Source organism: Artemia franciscana, chromosome 3 (assembly GCF_032884065.1).
Source record: "Artemia franciscana chromosome 3, ASM3288406v1, whole genome shotgun sequence".
Classification (NCBI taxonomy): Eukaryota; Metazoa; Arthropoda; class Branchiopoda; order Anostraca; family Artemiidae; genus Artemia; species Artemia franciscana.
Window position 1 is genome coordinate 49,140,402 of NC_088865.1, and position 19,227 is coordinate 49,159,628.

The 19,227-nt window shown below is 34.4% G+C and overlaps 1 protein-coding gene across 1 annotated transcript in view; it reads left to right on the forward strand.

Moving 5' to 3' along the window:
• The window catches only part of LOC136025360 (transmembrane protein 53-like), a gene marked incomplete at its 5' end in the record, with an annotated part of 36,194 nt that extends 17,854 nt beyond the window's left edge, over nucleotides 1–18,340 (forward strand). The window contains 3 exons of the mRNA XM_065701309.1: nucleotides 2,386–2,543; nucleotides 4,132–4,309; nucleotides 18,051–18,340. Coding sequence (XP_065557381.1) covers nucleotides 2,386–2,543; nucleotides 4,132–4,309; nucleotides 18,051–18,206 — 492 coding nt within the window. The remainder of the gene's footprint in view (nucleotides 1–2,385; nucleotides 2,544–4,131; nucleotides 4,310–18,050) is intronic.
• Nucleotides 18,341–19,227: the final 887 nt, after the last annotated feature.

Genomic DNA, 19,227 nt, shown 5'->3' on the forward strand with positions numbered 1-19,227 from the left:
AAATTTTAGCAAACGTTGAAAAATTTTATGCTGAAAGTGTGACACTGCTAACAAATTTTGAAAAAATGACCTTGGATGATTGTTCAGGAGGATATTTTGGAAAAATTACTTGGGATTATTGCTCATGATGTCTCTCAAATGAACACAACTGCATCAATGGGGGGAGGGGGGTGCTTGGTTTGAATCTTCGTCCAACACATTTCTCTGTAAATTGATCTTGAAAATACATGCGAAAAACCCCTTTATTTGAAGCTGTTAGAAAAGTTCATAGAATCCAACTTCTCCTTCATTCATTTGTTGGCAATCAAGGAATTTGGCGTCATGAAATCGCTGGTAGAGAAATAAGGGAACCATGGGGAAGTTATGAACATTTTTGGAAAGAGTCTAGCTCTAAGTTTAAAATTGAAACGAGTATCTTTTAATAGTGACAGTGAGAAAAAAAATGTTAATACAAAAAAAGAAAAATGATGGAGAGAGCTTTCTATCATTAGGGCCTTTATCAATTCTGAAAAATTAGAAAAAATGAGGTATTTTAACCTACGAACGGGTGATCGGATCTCAATGAAATTTGATGTTAGAAGGATATCGTGTCTTAGAGCTCTTATTTTAAATCCTGACCGGATCTGGTGACATTGGGGGTGGGATTTGGTAGGGGGAAACCTAAAACTTGGAAAACACTTAGAGTAGTGGGATCGGGATGAAACTTGGTGGGAAAGATAAGCACAAGTCCTAGATACATGATTGACATAACCGGAACGGATCAGCTCTCTTTGGGGTAGTTGGGGGAGGGGTTAATTCTGAAAAATTAGAAAAAATGAGGTATTTTTAACTTACGAAAAGTGGTCGGATCTCAATGAAATTTGATATTTAGAAGGATATTGTGTCTCAAAGCTCTGATTTTAAATCCTGACCGGATCTGGTAATATTGGGGAAGTTTGGGGTGGGGGAACCTAAAATCATGGAAAACGCTTAGATTGGAGGGATCGGGATGAAACTTGTTGGGAAAAATAAGCGGAAGTCTTTCATACGTGATTTAAATAATTGGAACGGATCCTCTCTTGGGGCGGGGGGCTAATTCTGAAAAAATCAGAAAAAATTACGTATTTTAACTTACGAAGGAGTGATTGGATCTTCATGAAACTTCATATTTAGAAGATCCTCGTAACTTCTAAATATCTCTACCTCGTAACTCAGATCTCTTATTTTAAATCTCAACCGGATCAAGCGTAATTTGAGGGGGGCAGTTAGGGGACCGGAAATCTTAGAAAATACTTAAAGCGGTAAGATCAGGATGGAACTGGATGGGAAGAATAGAATGCCGACTAGATCTTTTGACGTTGGAGGGGGAAATCTTGGAAAAAACACTTGGAGTGGAGGAATCGGGATGAAGCTTGGTGGATAGAATAAACAAATGTTCTTGATACGCGATTGACAGAATCGTACTGGATTCGCTCTCTTTGGAGGAGTTAGGGGGGGGGTTCAGTGATTTGGCGAGTTTGGTGCTTCTGGACGTGCTAGGACGATGAAAATTGGTAGGCGTGTCAGGGAGCTGCACAATTTGACTTGATAAAGTCGTTTTCCCCAAATTCGACCATCTGGGGGACTAAAGAGAGAGGAAACATTAGAAAAAATTAGGTGTTTATAACTTACGAGTGGGTGATCGGATCTTCATGAATTTTGATAAGTAGAAGGACATCGTGACTCAGAGCTCTTATTTTAAATCCTGACCGGCATTAAGCCTCTTATTTTCCTTTTTAAATCAATCTATTGATTCATAGAATTTTGTTAGAGCTCATACCATATGATCTCTTGGCTCTTAGATCTTCTCGCCTCGTCACAAGTGCCATATGAGCTCTTAGCTCTTGTTAATTAGAGCCTTTTATCAATATCATTTAAGAGTCTTTATGATTTCAAATTCTGGAGAATAGTGGAAACTAGTTGTTGACAACAAATCTCTCTCTCTCTCTCTCTCTCTCTCTCTCTCTCTCTCTCTCTATATATATATATATATATATATATATATATATATATATATATATATATATATATATATATATGTATATATATCTGGAGGTAACTGCTTGAGGGTACTTTGATTGACAAGCTCGCTGACAAACGGAACATAAAGTCTTGCTGTCTTTTTCGTCAAATTTCATTTTAAAACTAAAAATTCTTGACTGTTCTCAACGATGGGTAGTCCCATGGGAAAATTCGCTAGTGGACATTTTGTCTCTGTGATGGTCAGCTGACGCTGAAGCACACGCAATGATTTTAAAGGTACCGTATCACCTTAATTCACCTTAATATTGAATCATCCAATAATGTCCCATAATTTGCTTAGTATATTGTTTTTTTATTGCCTGTTTTGAATGTCATGTTTTATAGGTTAGAAATCAACCCAATTCTTTCCGGCCCGTTTTGGATTCTATTTCAGCCCAAGTTTTCGATAGTGCAGTTGACTTTGAGGGCATTCCTGCTGGACTATCAAGAGCAATGTTTCCTAAGCTTGTTCCGCTTAGGGTTGCTATGGAGGCATATATTAGGTAAGCTGTTTTAAGATACCCAGGGACCAGAAAATTAAATAAGCATCGGGGGAGGTGGTCGAACTAAGCGAGTTCCAAATTAAAGAAAAAAAAACCTTGAGTAAAAAGTAAAAAAATCAGCAGAAAATAAGCCAAAAGCATATGCCTTTAAAAGGCCTAAGAAAATATATCTTTTTGATGGCGTAGTTGTCTTTGAGATTTTTGTCAGAAGTTCAGGCAAAATGTATCATTTTTCTGAAAATAGAAGATATGGAGGGTACTTGATGTTTGTCAAATCTGTACAGTGTCATTGAATATATATATATATATATATATATATATATATATATATATATATATATATATATATATATATATATATATATATATATATATGAATATATGTAATTGAATATATATCCTAATATCATGGTACATGTTTTTGTTGTTTGGTTGTTTTTTATAATGCTTTTATATTTTAAGTATATTTCTCACAAGTTTATGTTCTATTTCCACTAAATACTACTAGGCTCAACATTGCCGCTGAGCCGACGCAATCTGTTTTCTATTTGAAACTTTCAGGCTAATTTTTTGCCAGGCTAGGCTTATTTAGTTCAGTTAGTTTTGAATGAAAGTAAAGAGTACGCTAAAACCGTAGCCAACAGAAATATGAGTGGGCTGTCTGCTGCTTGTCATTCTTCATACTGACCTAGTCCTATGTTGTTTTTTTTTATATAACCAATAAAAAATAGTTCAAACAAAAGAATGTGTCTGCCTCCAGAGAACACCATGCCGAACCCGAATAAATTTGGAAAAGCATTTTGCTCATTTTATGGTAATAACTTCATTTTTTGGATTTTTTTTCTTACCAACCTTTATTGTTTTTCGTTATTTAGATTTTGGGAAAATTTACAAAATTCCTTTTCTGTTAGATTTTTTTGTCTCCTTTTGAGGAGAAACGCAGGCTCACCATTATTTCGTTTTGAGATCAATTTTCGAAATAAGCTTCAATGTTGTCCTCAACAAGTTAAGAAACGCTAATTTTTTACTACACAAAGTCTGTCCCGAAATTTATCCACGGTTTTTTTCTCCGTCGCAACTGTCCATTACACAGCGTAGCCGCTTGCATCGAAGGGCTGGCGGGGTCTTGGGAACGCAGCGCGACATGCATTGTTGCTTGTGATCTCTTAAGAATCACACTTCCTGTTTCAGTGAATCTTTCTAGTATGTCCCAAAAATGAAATATTCAGTCAAATGCCACGCGAAATCGTAAATAAGCTACATAAATCTCTTGTAAATACTGAAGTTAGTAGCCAACAAATAATTACCACTAACTAGCACTGAAGATGACAAGGGAAATGCTGACCCCTCTTCCGTCCTCCCTCCGGGTAAGGCTGAGACAACCTGTAAAATGTTTATGTACAAATTTATAAATTTCTTGGTTTTCTTGGTCTAATGATATGGATCTCTTGGTAGATCTGGATCTTCTAGGAGGTTGCCAAAGCAGAAGATTCGAAATTGGTGGTATGGAGGTTGAAAATGTCCGGTTAAAGGTGGCTTAATCGTGTGACAACTTTTTAAAAGTAATGTTAATATGTTTTTATTTTAGATATCATATGAAAGTAATGCAAAACAAGGCAACAACTCATTACATGCAGTCGTCGATGTCTTTTCATGGTACCATAGTTAAGGCTCCTGCTCTTTTTATATATTCAAAAGCAGACCCAATTGGAACAGAAGAAGGAAACCTACGATTGAAAGAATCCTGGGAGAACGCTGGAATTCAGGTGATTATAGAGTATTTAAAAACGTAATGTCTGTAATTCGTTAGCTCATGGGTAAGATCATTTTAAGCAAATTTCCATATTTCGTATTCGGAGGTTTTTCATTTACGCAATTTACTATATCTGAGATAGACAATTTTAAATAAATCTCAGTATTCCGTGTTTGGTCATTTTTCTTTCCGTAATATATCATTTCTAGGATAGGGTCATTTTCAGTAGACGCAATTCAACCGCAATAACCTTCAATGAACGCATTTATTGAGCCTCGCTTTATGAAAATCACATTGAAACAACAAAACAAGTGAAAATAACAAAGAATCGTAAATTTTATTTGTTCTAGAACGCAAAACCATAGGGTTATTGGACGTTAGAGTATTTGTGACGTCATTCGTCTAATCAATATTTTTTTCCAAAATTAATTCTGGCCCTAAACAAATTTTTCCATAATTTTGATAGGTTTTTTTTTTTTACCACCGAAAAAGTGAATATTTTCACGCCAGAAAATCGAATCAATGAACTGGGAAATCCAATCAGATACTTGGAAATCAAAGAGATTAGCATCTGTAACTGCTTTGAAGAAAATAAGAACGTTAAGCAATATGTAAATTAGTTTGTTGTTTTGTATAAATGTTGGTCTTTTATTTGTATCATTTTAGTTTATCAGTCGATGACGGCCACTGTATATGCGACCGAATTATCCAAAGATCTTTGCTGTTCTTTCACTGTCAAATAAAAGGGGTTGTCTTTATTGAAGTGGCTTTTGTACGAAACTAGAAAACGAACAATTATCTTATTACGAACTATTTTATTAAGCGAACAATGCTCATGGGGCGGAGCTCAGTCCCCTGGCATACAAATTATTACTGTAATTCTTGTGCCGCAATGCTTAGCTTTTAATGCGAAACATTTGGGAATCTGAGACTCACTTAAAAGCCATCAAACAGGAATGTATATCTCTAAAAGCTTTGAATCAACTGATATTTCAACAAAAAAAAAAAAAAAATTTGAAATTCCTTCTGCTTATGCTCGACGCTTTCAACCTTCACGGATCTTTAATTTCAGTCAGCAGATGGTTTAGGAAAATGTAAAGGGGGCTGGGAGGGGAAAGCGAATTTGCAGAAATTGTGACCTATCTGGATTGTTTTTTCACTTCGTAAAATGATAGTACGCCATTTTTCAGAAAAAAAGTATAGTACCCTTTCCGAAAAAAATTCCGGAACAACTACTGAAAATTATGCGTTATAGAGCTTGATAAGATGATAATGCTCTAGAATTTGGAAATTAGCAGAATAGATATATTTTTCTGATTAGTTTGTCGTTCTTTTCACCGATCATGGGCCATATTTATCCACATATATGCATTTCAGCGAATCCCAGGACAATTTTGAGCTGTAAGTCCGTCTTTCTAGAGCCAAAAGCTCATTGTAAGCGACAATTTCTATCTTGTCCTTGGAGCAGAAGTAGTTGCCCTCCGCCTCACCTGGTATCTTCAGTTCGGAAGTTTCGTTGGAATGTCTATCGCCCCTACAAATTTCATAGTGTTATTTTGCTTGAGGTGCAAAATATTTGGCCACCGTATTTTCTCTAGGAGAAAATAGAAACCTTACTTTTTTTTCTGTCGATATCGATACCCACATTATTGAAGAACTAAGGACGTCAAAATGAAAACATTTTTCTCATTGGATCCATCTCAGGTCATTTCATACTGCAAAACCGTTTTATTCTATTTCAAAAGATTTTTTTCCTTTCGGTTGTTTCAAAATTAAGACATTTTCAGACTAGTATCATATTTTCGTCAGTGATACCGTCAGTTAAACTGCTACTAATGCTACTGCTAACTTACTGTAACGCCAAGCCGCCTGATGCCTACACAGCTGTACACGCTACTCACCTGTCCCAATTTATTCAAACATTCTGCCCAAGAAGTTCCCCTCCCAATGTAGGGGAACTATAATGACAATGGGCTATAAATGAGGAAAGGTAAAGAGGATTGAGCCACTTTTAATAGATTAAAAATGAAGGACTAACAAAAATTGCACTTTTTTGACCATCAAACTGGAGCCAAATAAACCGTACAAAAAATTTGTCCCCTTAACTCAAGGTTCCTGCCCATATATTTCAGATAGACAAAAGTATATTCGTGAAAGGGTTCTAGATGGGGCTTGTCTTCTAGATTCATTCATAAGCTCCACCAGCGAAAAAAAATTGCCCCATAAGTTACAAGCCGACAGTGGTGGGCGTTGTGAGACCTAAATCAGTGAGAATGGACTTAAATTCAGGGCTTAATTCAGGTCAGGACTTGGATTGAGTTATTTGAACAACATGATTTATTTGAGTTAGCTGCATGCTTACTCTTGCATTTCTTACTGCCCGACTTGGCGTATAAAGCACTATGGACACTTGTCTGTTGAATCTTTCAATCTCCTGGCCATATATGGCATTGGCACTATAGACATACTGGCACTATGGACGCTGGCATATGGACTGGCGCTATGGGTACTTGTTTATTGAATCTTTGAATATCCTGGCCATAACTCTCCCTCTTGATCATTGGCAAAATTTAACAAATGGAAATGTAGAGAGAAAAAGACGAGGCTGGTGTAATATTTATGATCCGTATACACCACGTCCGGCCTTTCTCAACAGAAAAAATGAATTAAGCCAATTTAAACATTACGTATAAAGAAAAAGAAACAAAGAAACAATCCTCACATCTTAAAACTTCCAAAACCGTTGGAAACTTTGCCAAGTTAAAACAAAACGTGGGTGAAAAAAGCAAAAAAGAAGCTAAAAAACTGGCATCAAAGGCTAACTATGTGTCTAATTTGAGCGTAATTGGCTATTCCCGGCTAATTTGGCTAATTTGAGTGTAATTGGCTACTAATTTGGCTACTCCCGCCGTTTGTCCGTGCCGTTTACCAAACCACTTGGAAAACTATAGGTCTCCCCGTTCGCCTGCGAGTCCAGGGGACCTATCTGTCATGTGTCAATCCTAAAACACAGTAATCCGCCTGAGACTCTAAGGGGACAAGCCTGTTCTTCCAATATCGCTTCCAGTAGACTGATAGTGCAAGCAGCACGAATCATTCTATTGTCTACACCATCAGACTATTGGAAGTGATGTTGATATTGGTTCAGTGATTTTGATAGTTAATAAGATGTGACGATTATTTTTTTATATATCGTCATTAATTTAGCCTAATTCATAATTCCGTTGATAAAGGCTCCCGGACGTATAGTCGAAATATTCGGATTTTTATTATTTAAAGCTTTTTTCTTTTGTCCACTGCTTTGTTTAAATATTATACCCACTTTTGTCTCTGTATTTTCATTTGTTGAATTCTGTGAATGGAAATGTAGTATGGTCTAAGAAATTCTTTACTTGATCATTGTAATTCATAAAAACAATAGAAAAACAACAACAAAACAATAATAACACTCCTGCATGTCTCACAGTCTGACTTGGCGAACAGAGCGAGCATCTTGCACACAGCTGGGCTCTTACTCTCTTTACCAACTCAGTAGTATTATTCTTCAGGAGCCTAAAGTGGCATGGACTGTTTCCTTTTGCCACCAAGAGGTTTTCTATGGATTCATAGTCTTCTTAGTTTTCAGCAAATTTGTGAATTTCCGCCTCGGATGGTCAGGTTTAGAGCAAAATCCCCAAAAAACCGGTGGACTTATTGTCAAATATATCAGAACATGGGGGTTTTATTACTTATGCTTAGGACCCTTGTTAAGGAGGTTTGAGAACCCTTTATTATACTCTTGGATTCAGGAATTCTAGTAGGTAAATTTTATATTGTAGTGACCGAATCCTAGAAGAGACATTACGATTAGAAGCTTGTAATATAAAACGATCTTTTAAAAATATCGAATACCGAAGCATGTCCAAATTGAATATTTTAGAATATCCTCTTACTGCGGGAAATTTTATATAGTTTCTAAATTAGAAATGAAAATCTGTTACATTTTCTGGGGGATTGTGAAGGGATTTGAGAAAGGGAGTTTTGGATTGGATAAGCGAGAATTTTAAAAATTAAAAGTTTTGTTTTGTTTGTTGTTTTTTTTTCACTGCTTTGTTGAAATCAAAACCTTTTTTCTTGCTTAATTTTTCGTGAGAGAAAGGTTGAGAGGGCTAAAGCATGTTCAGCGGATGAAGAATGACAGATTGTCAATGATTGTCCTTTTCGGCCAACCATCTAGAGCTAAACGGAAAGCTGGTCATCCTCGGTTGGGGTGGGTGGGAGTCGTAAGCAACTATCTAAGGTAATGGGAACGTCCTAGGAGGGTGTAAAGAAGGAGGCTTTGAATAGATGGGGATGGAGGAGGAGCGTGCGGAGCTGTGTTGGCCTCAGGCGGCTTGATGCTGTGGTGTGTTGTTAGTAGTAGCAGCAGTAGTAAAGTGCTATTAAAGCAGGCACTTTCTATATGAATAAACTGGCTGAATTAAGCCTGCCGAATCTGGAATAATCGAATTAACTACTTCAAGAAGTCAACACGTTTCATTGATGTTGAATAATAGGAAAATCAATTCTTTTTTTTCAAAATACGTTTATTTATTCCTAGGTCAAAGTGATAGTTTTGTATTGATAATTTCCTCCATTTTTCTATACATTCACAACAAAAGACAATGTTACCATATTTGATACAATGTAGTATGTACATGTACCGTAACTGGCTGAATTAAACCTGCCCAATCTGGAATAATCGAATTAACTACTTCAAGAAGTCAACACGCTTCATTGATGTTGAATAATAGGAAAATCAATTCTTTTTTTTCAAAATATGTTTATTTATTCCTAGGTCAAAGTAATAGTTTTGTATTGATAATTTCCTCCATTTTTCTATACATTCACAACAAAGACAATGTTACCATATTTGATACAATGTAGTATGTACATGTACCGTAACTGGCTGAATTAAGCCTGCCCAATCTGGAATAATCGAATTAACTACTTCAAGAAGTCAACACGCTTCATTGATGTTGAATAATAGGAAAATCAATTTTTTTTTTCAAAATACGTTTATTTATTCCCAGGTCAAAGTAATAGTTTTGTATTGATAATTTCCTCCATTTTTCTATACATTCACAACAAAAGACAATGTTACCATATTTGATACAATGTAGTATGTACATGTACCGTAATTGGCTGAATTAAGCCTGCCCAATCTGGAATAATCGAATTAACTACTTCAAGAAGTCAACACGCTTCATTGATGTTGAATAATAGGAAAATCAATTTTTTTTTTCAAAATACGTTTATTTATTCCCAGGTCAAAGTAATAGTTTTGTATTGATAATTTCCTCCATTTTTCTATACATTCACAACAAAGACAATGTTACCATATTTGATACAATGTAGTATGTACATGTACCGTAACTGGCTGAATTAAGCCTGCCCAATCTGGAATAATCGAATTAACTACTTCAAGAAGTCAACACGCTTCATTGATGTTGAATAATAGGAAAATCAATTTTTTTTTTCAAAATACGTTTATTTATTCCAGGTCAAAGTAATAGTTTTGTATTGATAATTTCCTCCATTTTTCTATACATTCACAACAAAGACAATGTTACCATATTTGATACAATGCAGTATGTACATGTACCGTAACTGGCTGAATTAAGCCTGCCCAATCTGGAATAATCGAATTAACTACTTCAAGAAGTCAACACGCTTCATTGATGTTGAATAATAGGAAAATCAATTTTTTTTTTTCAAAATACGTTTATTTATTCCTAGGTCAAAGTGATAGTTTTGTATTGATAATTTCCTCCATTTTTCTATACATTCACAACAAAAGACAATGTTACCATATTTGATACAATGTAGTATGTACATGTACCGTAACTGGCTGAATTAAACCTGCCCAATCTGGAATAATCGAATTAACTACTTCAAGAAGTCAACACGCTTCATTGATGTTGAATAATAGGAAAATCAATTCTCTTTTTTCAAAATACGTTTATTTATTCCTAGGTCAAAGTAATAGTTTTGTATTGATAATTTCCTCCATTTTTCTATACATTCACAACAAAGACAATGTTACCATATTTGATACAATGTAGTATGTACATGTACCGTAACTGGCTGAATTAAGCCTGCCCAATCTGGAATAATCGAATTAACTACTTCAAGAAGTCAACACGCTTCATTGATGTTGAATAATAGGAAAATCAATTCTTTTTTTTCAAAATACGTTTATTTATTCCTAGGTCAAAGTAATAGTTTTGTATTGATAATTTCCTCCATTTTTCTATACATTCACAACAAAAGACAATGTTACCATATTTGATACAATGTAGTATGTACATGTACCGTAACTGGCTGAATTAAGCCTGCCCAATCTGGAATAATCGAATTAACTACTTCAAGAAGTCAACACGCTTCATTGATGTTGAATAATAGGAAAATCAATTCTTTTTTTTCAAAATACGTTTATTTATTCCTAGGTCAAAGTAATAGTTTTGTATTGATAATTTCCTCCATTTTTCTATACATTCACAACAAAGACAATGTTACCATATTTGATAAAATATAGTATGTACATGTACCGTAACTGGCTGAATTAAGCCTGCCCAATCTGGAATAATCGAATTAACTACTTCAAGAAGTCAACACGCTTCATTGATGTTGAATAATAGGAAAATCAATTCTTTTTTTTTCAAAATACGTTTATTTATTCCTAGGTCAAAGTAATTGTTCTGTATTGATAATTTCCTCCATTTTTCTATACATTCACAACAAAGACAATGTTACCATATTTGATACAATATAGTATGTACATATACCGTACTGATAGTGTATAATCTTTTGCCCAGTAGAGCATTTCAGTCTGCTTTACGGCTCTTCTTGCTCTATGGGTGTTAAAAGTGGACTCTGAACTAGACTTGGAGGAGGGGGTACAATTAAATCAAAAGGTAATATTTGCATCCATGCCATCAAGATATCATATCTGCAATATTTTGGGAACGGCTTGGAGGATAAGGTTGAAATTTTCACGTATTTAGGAGAGGGATAGGGGAAGAGCACAGAGACTTCACAGTTTGTGTTGGGAGGAGGGGCTGAATATGTTTGTCTCCAGTCAACCTATACGCTTTTGCACTATAAGCTGCTATTTGATTTAGAGTCTATTTATAGTTTGTTTATATAGAAGGTTATATAATTTTTTTTCTACGGTTTTTTGGCTACTTAGTTTTCCTCGTTTTTTTTTATATTCTATTGAATTTAGGACTCCCTACGTAATTTTGAAATTCTTGTTGCCCATTGCTATCTATTAGTTACTGTTTATTGATATCGTTTTCGATTTGGTGCGTATTTTTGCCTATTACTTTCATTCTCTTTATTGAAAGTTATCTACCAGGTTCAGTGGCTGTTCTGGCCTCTCTTGCGTCCGTGGGAAGTTTTGATTAGTTTCCCTCCCCCCTTGTCTCCCACAAAATTTTCTGGCCAAATTTAACAAAATTATTTTCAATTTATTAATTAATTAATTTAAGTTTTAATTATATTGAAGTACTTTATTTGAATTATAAAATTATCTAAATAATATTATTTATTTTAATTTAATTATTTTAACTAAATTATTTTTAATTTGTTTGTTTTTTTTATTCCATTAATTCGTTAATGATTTATTAATTGTTTTCATTTACTAACTGCTCCCTCTACTTTATTTTAATAAAGATTTCAAAAACTACAAAATGATTAGAACCGTTAGATTATTTATTTGAAATTTGTGCCCCCTAAAATTTCTGTGCTCGGGGCAATTGCCCTCTCTGTCCCTCCCCTAAAACCACATCTGACCAGGCTTTGTTTCTCTTTGTTTGTTTTCAAATGGAAACTCAATATAGTCTTAGTAAATATAATCAAAATTGATGACTTCTGCCATTTTGTTTTCTTTTTTTATCCTCTTTCAACGCTCGCTTTTCCTGGTCAACATTGTATGCTTATTTCATACTCAAGTGTTGTTGAGATATGGAACTGTATCAATTCACTTTTACATTTTCCTCAAATTTGTTTTGATTTCCTTGTATTAATGACGCATATCAAATTTGGTTTAAGATTTATTACTGTTTGAACCTGGAATTAAATATATCTGAACCTGGAAATATATCTAGCTCTCGATAATGCCTTGTGTGTCTACCTTAAATTCTTGTTGTGCATTTCTAAATTTCCATCATGTAGTCTAAATGCGGTACTTCCACTAGCCCTGAATTTCTCCAAAAAGGAAATTGAGATCTCTGAAATCTCCCTAAAAATAACGTTATAACTATTTGTTCGTGATAACGTTTGTATATTTATAAACGTTAAATTTTTTTTTATATTTATGAGAACCTAATTTTCTTCTGGGAAAGATCAAGAAAAGTGGAAGTCTGTTTGAGTGGGCTGAACAAAATGTGTGCAGTGCGTACTGGGATCAAATGAATACTGACGAATCGTAACATGGGATCATTCTCTTAACGCCAATCAAAGTGTAGTTTGTCCTTTCAATTAACCGATGAATAGTTCAGACTATTAAAAAAATAATTACAATAGTAGGAAGTGCGAGACCTTGGTTACTGTAGTTCAAAGAATCTATATTACGAAATATAATTCTGGAATACACGGAATATACTAGATAAATAACAAATGCGTTTTTGTTTGTATTTTTATGAAAGATCAGTAATCTATGCAGGATGTATTGAGAGGACTAATTTTAATATTGACTAATCGTAACAGCGGGTGATGTTCTCAAGGCCAATCAAAGTGTAGTCTGCCTCTTCAACTGATTAATTAAAAAAAAATCCGCAAAACACCTTTTTCAAAGAAAAGTAAAGAGCTCAATTAAACAAAAATGAGCAGGAATAAAGTCAAATAATCTTCCAAGCGTCAAACTACCCCAAATCAGCATCAATAAATAAATGAAACCCAAAACGAACAGAAATAACAATAAATAACCAATTCGAACTGAAAACGAGCAAAAATTAACACGAGCAGGGCTGACAACCCCCATGTTTTCTCAAGACCAGAACATAATTTGCACTTTACTGAAAAAATATTTTAATCGTTTTTACTGTTTTGGCTTTAATAAATAAAAAATTATTGAAACTTTAAGGAATAAATATCCTTATATGTTTTGTATATGTTAATGTATATTAAACTGACAATCCACGGTTATTCGTTTTTTTTTTCATTAAAATACACTTGAAAGATTGTTTGACTTTATTTCTGCTCATTTTTGGTTTAATAGAGCTCTTTACTTTTCTTTGAAAAACTTGTTGTGTGAAAAATAATAAAAATAAAAATTAATTTCTGTTCGTTTTTATTGAAATAGTCTTATTTGGAACAAAAATAATTTGTATCTTTCCAATTTAATACCCAAATCAATTCGTGATATTCGCTCTTTTGAAAATGTACGTACACATAGCGTCTTTTTATTTAGTTCAAATTTTCCCTCAATATCGTAAATGGAGTAGTGTGGTAATAGTAGTAGCTTTTGTAGCAGTAGTAGTGGTGGCTGTTGTAGTATTAAAGGTAGCATGTAAATATTCCTTTTTGATCATCTCCCTTGTCATTTTCTGAAAGTTCCAAATCAATATACACAGTCATTCATGAGTTACGCCCTTTTGACAATTTGTATACATATAACATATTTTGACTTAGTTTAACACTACCCTTAACATTCTTTGAAAGGCTCACCTGAATGCCTTTCGTCATTTTGGAAAGTAAAGTTCAAACCATTTGCAATAACTTATTCTGTGTGTAAACAATGAGCGGATTGCCTAACTTACAACCCTTGTGCTAAGGACTTTAAGAAGGTTGACATCCCCAAAGACATAATTACTGAACCTTTTAACAATGCTGAATAAAATAGCTTTCTTAAAATTTTGAGGGGGTGTGTTTTGGAGTATGATAGTTTTGTGGGGGAAGGAATGGTTGCCCTCCATTCACTTTTGACTGTCAAAGAGGACACTAGATCTACGAACTTCCAATCAAATGAGCCCCCTCCCATCCGAAGTCCATACGACCACCCGTTCCATAAAACTTTATATGCCCCGGTACATAACTCATAACCCTTGCCCCTGGGCTCTTGAGGGTTGTGTCCAACCTAATCTCACTATTTTGACCGGGTGCGTTTGGGAAAAACATGGTGTCAGGGAGGTGGGGGGATAGTTACCCTCCGAAAAATTTGACTCTTAAAATGGAACTAGAGCTATACATTTCCAATCAAATGAACCTTCTCTAAAGGTCACACAACTACCCTTTCCATAGAAACCTTATTTGACCCCAGTGCATAACTTATAACCCTTGCTCCTAGACACTGGGAGGTTTTGTCAACCCGAAAGGCCTTGTTATGTCACCTTTGAATTTTTTGGACAAATAGTAATCTCAAAATTTCTCTGAGATGTATTTCGGGAAAATACGAAATGGGGTAGGTTGTTACCTGTGGTAACTTTGACTTTTAAAAGGGGCACTAGAACTTCTGATTACCAATCCAATGACCCTTTCCGACATTTATAAGCCCACCCATTTTATAAAAACCTTATATGCCCCCATGGTATAACTAACAACCCTTGCCCTAAGGGTTGTGGGGCGGATGTCATCCTCAAAGACATAATTTTCTGATTTTTTAACTACGCTAAACAGAATGACTATCTTCAAATTTCGATTGGATGAGTTTGGTGAAATGATGGGCGTGGGGGCTGGTTGCCCTCAAATCACTTTTGACTATTAAAGAGGGCACTAGCCCTTTCAATTTCCAACCGAATGAGCCCCTATCGAAGTTTCTACAAAAAAAAAAATACGTTGTGCCCACATTGCTCTTTGCTTAGGCAGCGATATTGCGCAGTCTATGATCGCTACTAAAAGTATACTCTTAAAAAGAAAAGTAATAAAATGGCTGGATGTGCATGACTTCTGTTATGGTATTTCACAAAGAGTTATGTTACCCAATATTATTTCTTCAGGAGAGCAGAAGAACTGGATATCTTTTTTTCTTTATTAAGATTCAGTTCTTGTAAACGTAGCTTTTTGTAGATATCCTAGGTATCCAAAAACAACTTGGATATCAGAAACTTCATGTCACACCTGTTCCTGTGAGTGAGAAAAGAGTATATAACAGATTAAAAAATATACATACATATATATATATATATATATATATATATATATATATATATATATATATATATATATATATATATATATATATATATATATATATATATATATATATATATATATATATATATATATATATATATATATATATATATATATATATATGAATATCTTCAGAATCATATAAAACAAGATAAAATGCATTAAATACTTGATAGACCATATTTGGTTTAAGGGGATGGACTTCGCATCTTCTTCTTGACAAAGATCGTCACATATCGTCTTTTTGTATTACGGCAGCTGATTTGTATGTTTCTTTATCTGTGTTGTAGGCTGCAATCGATGACGAAATATAGTTGTTTTCTTACTCTTCACCAGTGAGCAAAGGATTATGTCCCTATTAATGCTCCCACTCATTAAACGAGGATGTTTCAAAATAAACGTCCTATATCCTCCCCCTACATCTTCAACTGTCACCTTTTTTTATAGTTTAATGTATATATATATTCGGGCTTTTCAATTTGCCAGACAATTTTTAAGCAGATTTCAAGTTTAGTTTAAAGTCCAGGCCGATCACACATTCCACTATCCTTGGCAATCAAACAGTTCTTGGTAACTAACTGTAAGTAAGGAGCGACCCGGCTCAATAGTAACCGAAATTTTGATACCAAGAAATATATCAAAAGAATTGGAGTTTTATGTTGATTTCAAATATATAAGTTTCATTAAGTTTTGTCTTACCCATCAAGGGTTACGAGCTTGAGAAAGTTTGCTTGATTTTCGAAAAAAGGGGTAAACACCCACTAAAAGTCATAGAATCTGAATGAAAATCATACTATCAGATTCAGCGTACTAGAGAACCCTACTAAATAGGTTTCAAATTCCAAGAGGTTGGAATTTTGTATTTTTTGTTGAAAGAAGAAAGACCATGGATGCTTGCTTATTTGTTTGTTTGTTTTTGTCCAGGAGTCATCATATGGACCCAGTGGGCCTAGAACATCGAGAGAGGGCGGGTTCTCATGGAAATTAAAAGTTCTAGTGCCCTTTTTAAGTGACCAAAAAAATGGAGAACAACTATGCCTCCTACAACGCCGCTTTGTTCCCAAATCATATGATCAAAATTTTGACATATCTATTTTTGTTCAGCATAGTTGTAAGGCTCAATAACTATGTCTTTGGAGATAACACGACCCCCCATAGACCCTGGGAAAATGTCTAAGTTATAAAATTTGCCTACTGTTTACGTATAGTATTTGCTATTGGAAAGTATGCATGCATTTTTCAGGTAGGGAGGAGAGGACGAATTTTTCGCTGGGGGGATTTTACACGGGGAGAATTTACCAAAGAAATGGAAGTTTTCAGGGGGTGAACTTTTCAGAGGAAATTTTATACTGGGGGAATTCGCCAGAATTCTTATACGAAATTTCTCTTTATGTCTTGCTTTCTCTTTACCGACTCAATTTTAAGCGTGGACATGTTAAGTGTAATTGTCTTGTGTAAATTTTCACAAGGATTGAATTGTCGAGAGGATATTTCCATGGGAGGGGGATTTTTCCGCCAGATTTTCTGGCGTTATTTGAAAAACGATCAGAAATAAAATAAAAAGAACAGATTTTTTCAGCTCAAAGTAAGAAGCAACATTAAAACTTAAAACGAACAGAAATTATTACATATATGAGGGGGTTTTCCTCTCTTCAGTGCCTTGCTCTTCAAGCTAAAGTTTACATTTTGTCCCAATTCTTAAAAAACGGCTCCTGAAACACAAGGATTGTTTAAGTAGAACAATAAGTATTTTTTTTGTTTAAATTGCCGTAAAACTTTTGCGCGAAGAGCGAGGTGTTCTGGAGGGGAAAAGCCCCCTCAAATACGTAATAATTTCTGCTCGTTTTAAGTTTTAGTGTTGCTTCTTACTTTGGGCTGAAAAAATCTGTTTTTTTTTATTTAGCAACACATTAAAATTCATCTTAAGAATCTTTAAATTTATATATTACAATCTTTTCATTTATTATTTCTTTTGGTGTGAAAAAGTATGGAAAGTACTGTCCATTTTGTGAATTTTAAAAAAAGAAAGAACATCAGAAAGCAGAATTTGATTTCTTGAGGTCTCCGTGTTAAATACAACATCTAATGGTGGTCCCACCTTGTGATTTTTAGGCTCTATTTTGTTTTTTTTTGGGGGGGGCAGTAATGCAAAAAGCTGACAACTTGCGTGATAATAATAGTAAAATATAGGGAGAACCATGACAAATCATGAGATTTCAGTAAAACTGATACCGATAAAACCGGTACCTCCCTCAATCCTATGGATGTTCCTGGGCTAGACATTTTATTATGTATTTCCCATTAAAGCTTATTAATTTGGGAAACATGATAATCACCAATTTTAAAAACTATGGTATCAGTTGGAACCTCGACTGGAAGTTTTAAGGGTGTATTAGTAACAAAAAGTAAAACGCATTTATTAGAATTTATAAATGTTTAATATTTATTTTAGAAATTATAAATATTAATAGTTATTGAAGCTAATGAGTAATAAATTCAATTGAGAAGATCGATAATTCATAAAAATTTTCAATGAACTATTTAGAATATTATCCCTTGATCAATGATCGATAGTTTCAGAAGCATAACTTTTATTTCAGGTCCAGACAAAGTGCTTCGAAAAGTCTCCTCATGTGAGTCACTTCTATCACCATCCAGAGGAATACAGTACAGAGCTGGTTAGCTTTTTGGCCCAGTGTGGCCTTGTTCCTCAGAACTTCCAAACTTGTGTCTCAAAGATGAAGGAAAAACTCTAAAAAATCGTCTTGGAAATATTGGGTACCTTGTCAATTTCTAGTTTTTGCCTTTTCCTTCTTTTCGTTTCTTTGGAGCGTGAGCCTATAATCATGAACAGATTCTTCCCGGTCTCAAATAAAAAATTTTAACTTTATTTTGATTAAGATAATTGTTTAGGCGTGTCGTGAGTTGTTTAGGCCTGGAAGTGTCTGCAGGCACAAATATTTAGCTCATTTAATTAATCATATATAATCATTGGCACGTATTCAATTTCTTCTAAATATTTTCTTCCCAAATTTTGGGACTGGAAACAGGACAAGTTCTTCATCTCTTCAGTCTCCCTCTTCACATAAAAAATGTAAACTTTTTTTCGTCTGTCTCTCTTCTTGATCGATAAAGGAATATGGTATTTTTGCGTGTTGCACTATTCGATCAAATAGGAAGGGGGAACTGAAGCAATAGTTCGGCCATTTTTTTGGCATTTTGCCATGTTATATCTGATTTTATGTGTCTTTTTTTATATGACCAGCTATGAATAAGCTTAACTCCAATCGTTGTATTTGAGCTTGAAACCTATCATGTATGTGTGATGCCTATTTGCTCCAAACTAAAGTCCGTAAGTTAGGTCGAAAAAATCTGTTTCAGTAGCAGTTTTTAATTATAGAATTAAACTTCCAAAAAGTTGATCTATTCAGGTTTAGCTTTAAATACCTTCATACAGTCAATTAAATAGAGCACTGGTCAGGTAAATTGTTGACACAAGAAAACAAAGAAGGGCTGAACTTTCAATGGTTTTTGCTTAGCCGCAGGCCATTTTGCCATGTCCAGCTAGAGGTATGCTAGAGCTTTTTCCAATTACGTCATTTTAACTTCTTATTCATTGTGCTAGAAAGTTCCATTTTTAATCTTTTTTTTTATTCTACAGTTCGGATGGAATACTCTGGTGGGTGTTTTCAATGGTAGAATTTAATTTCTTAAAAGTCTGTTCGTACAGGCTTCGTTTCAAACAAATTTGAAAGTTCAGTTAAGGAAACTAACAGC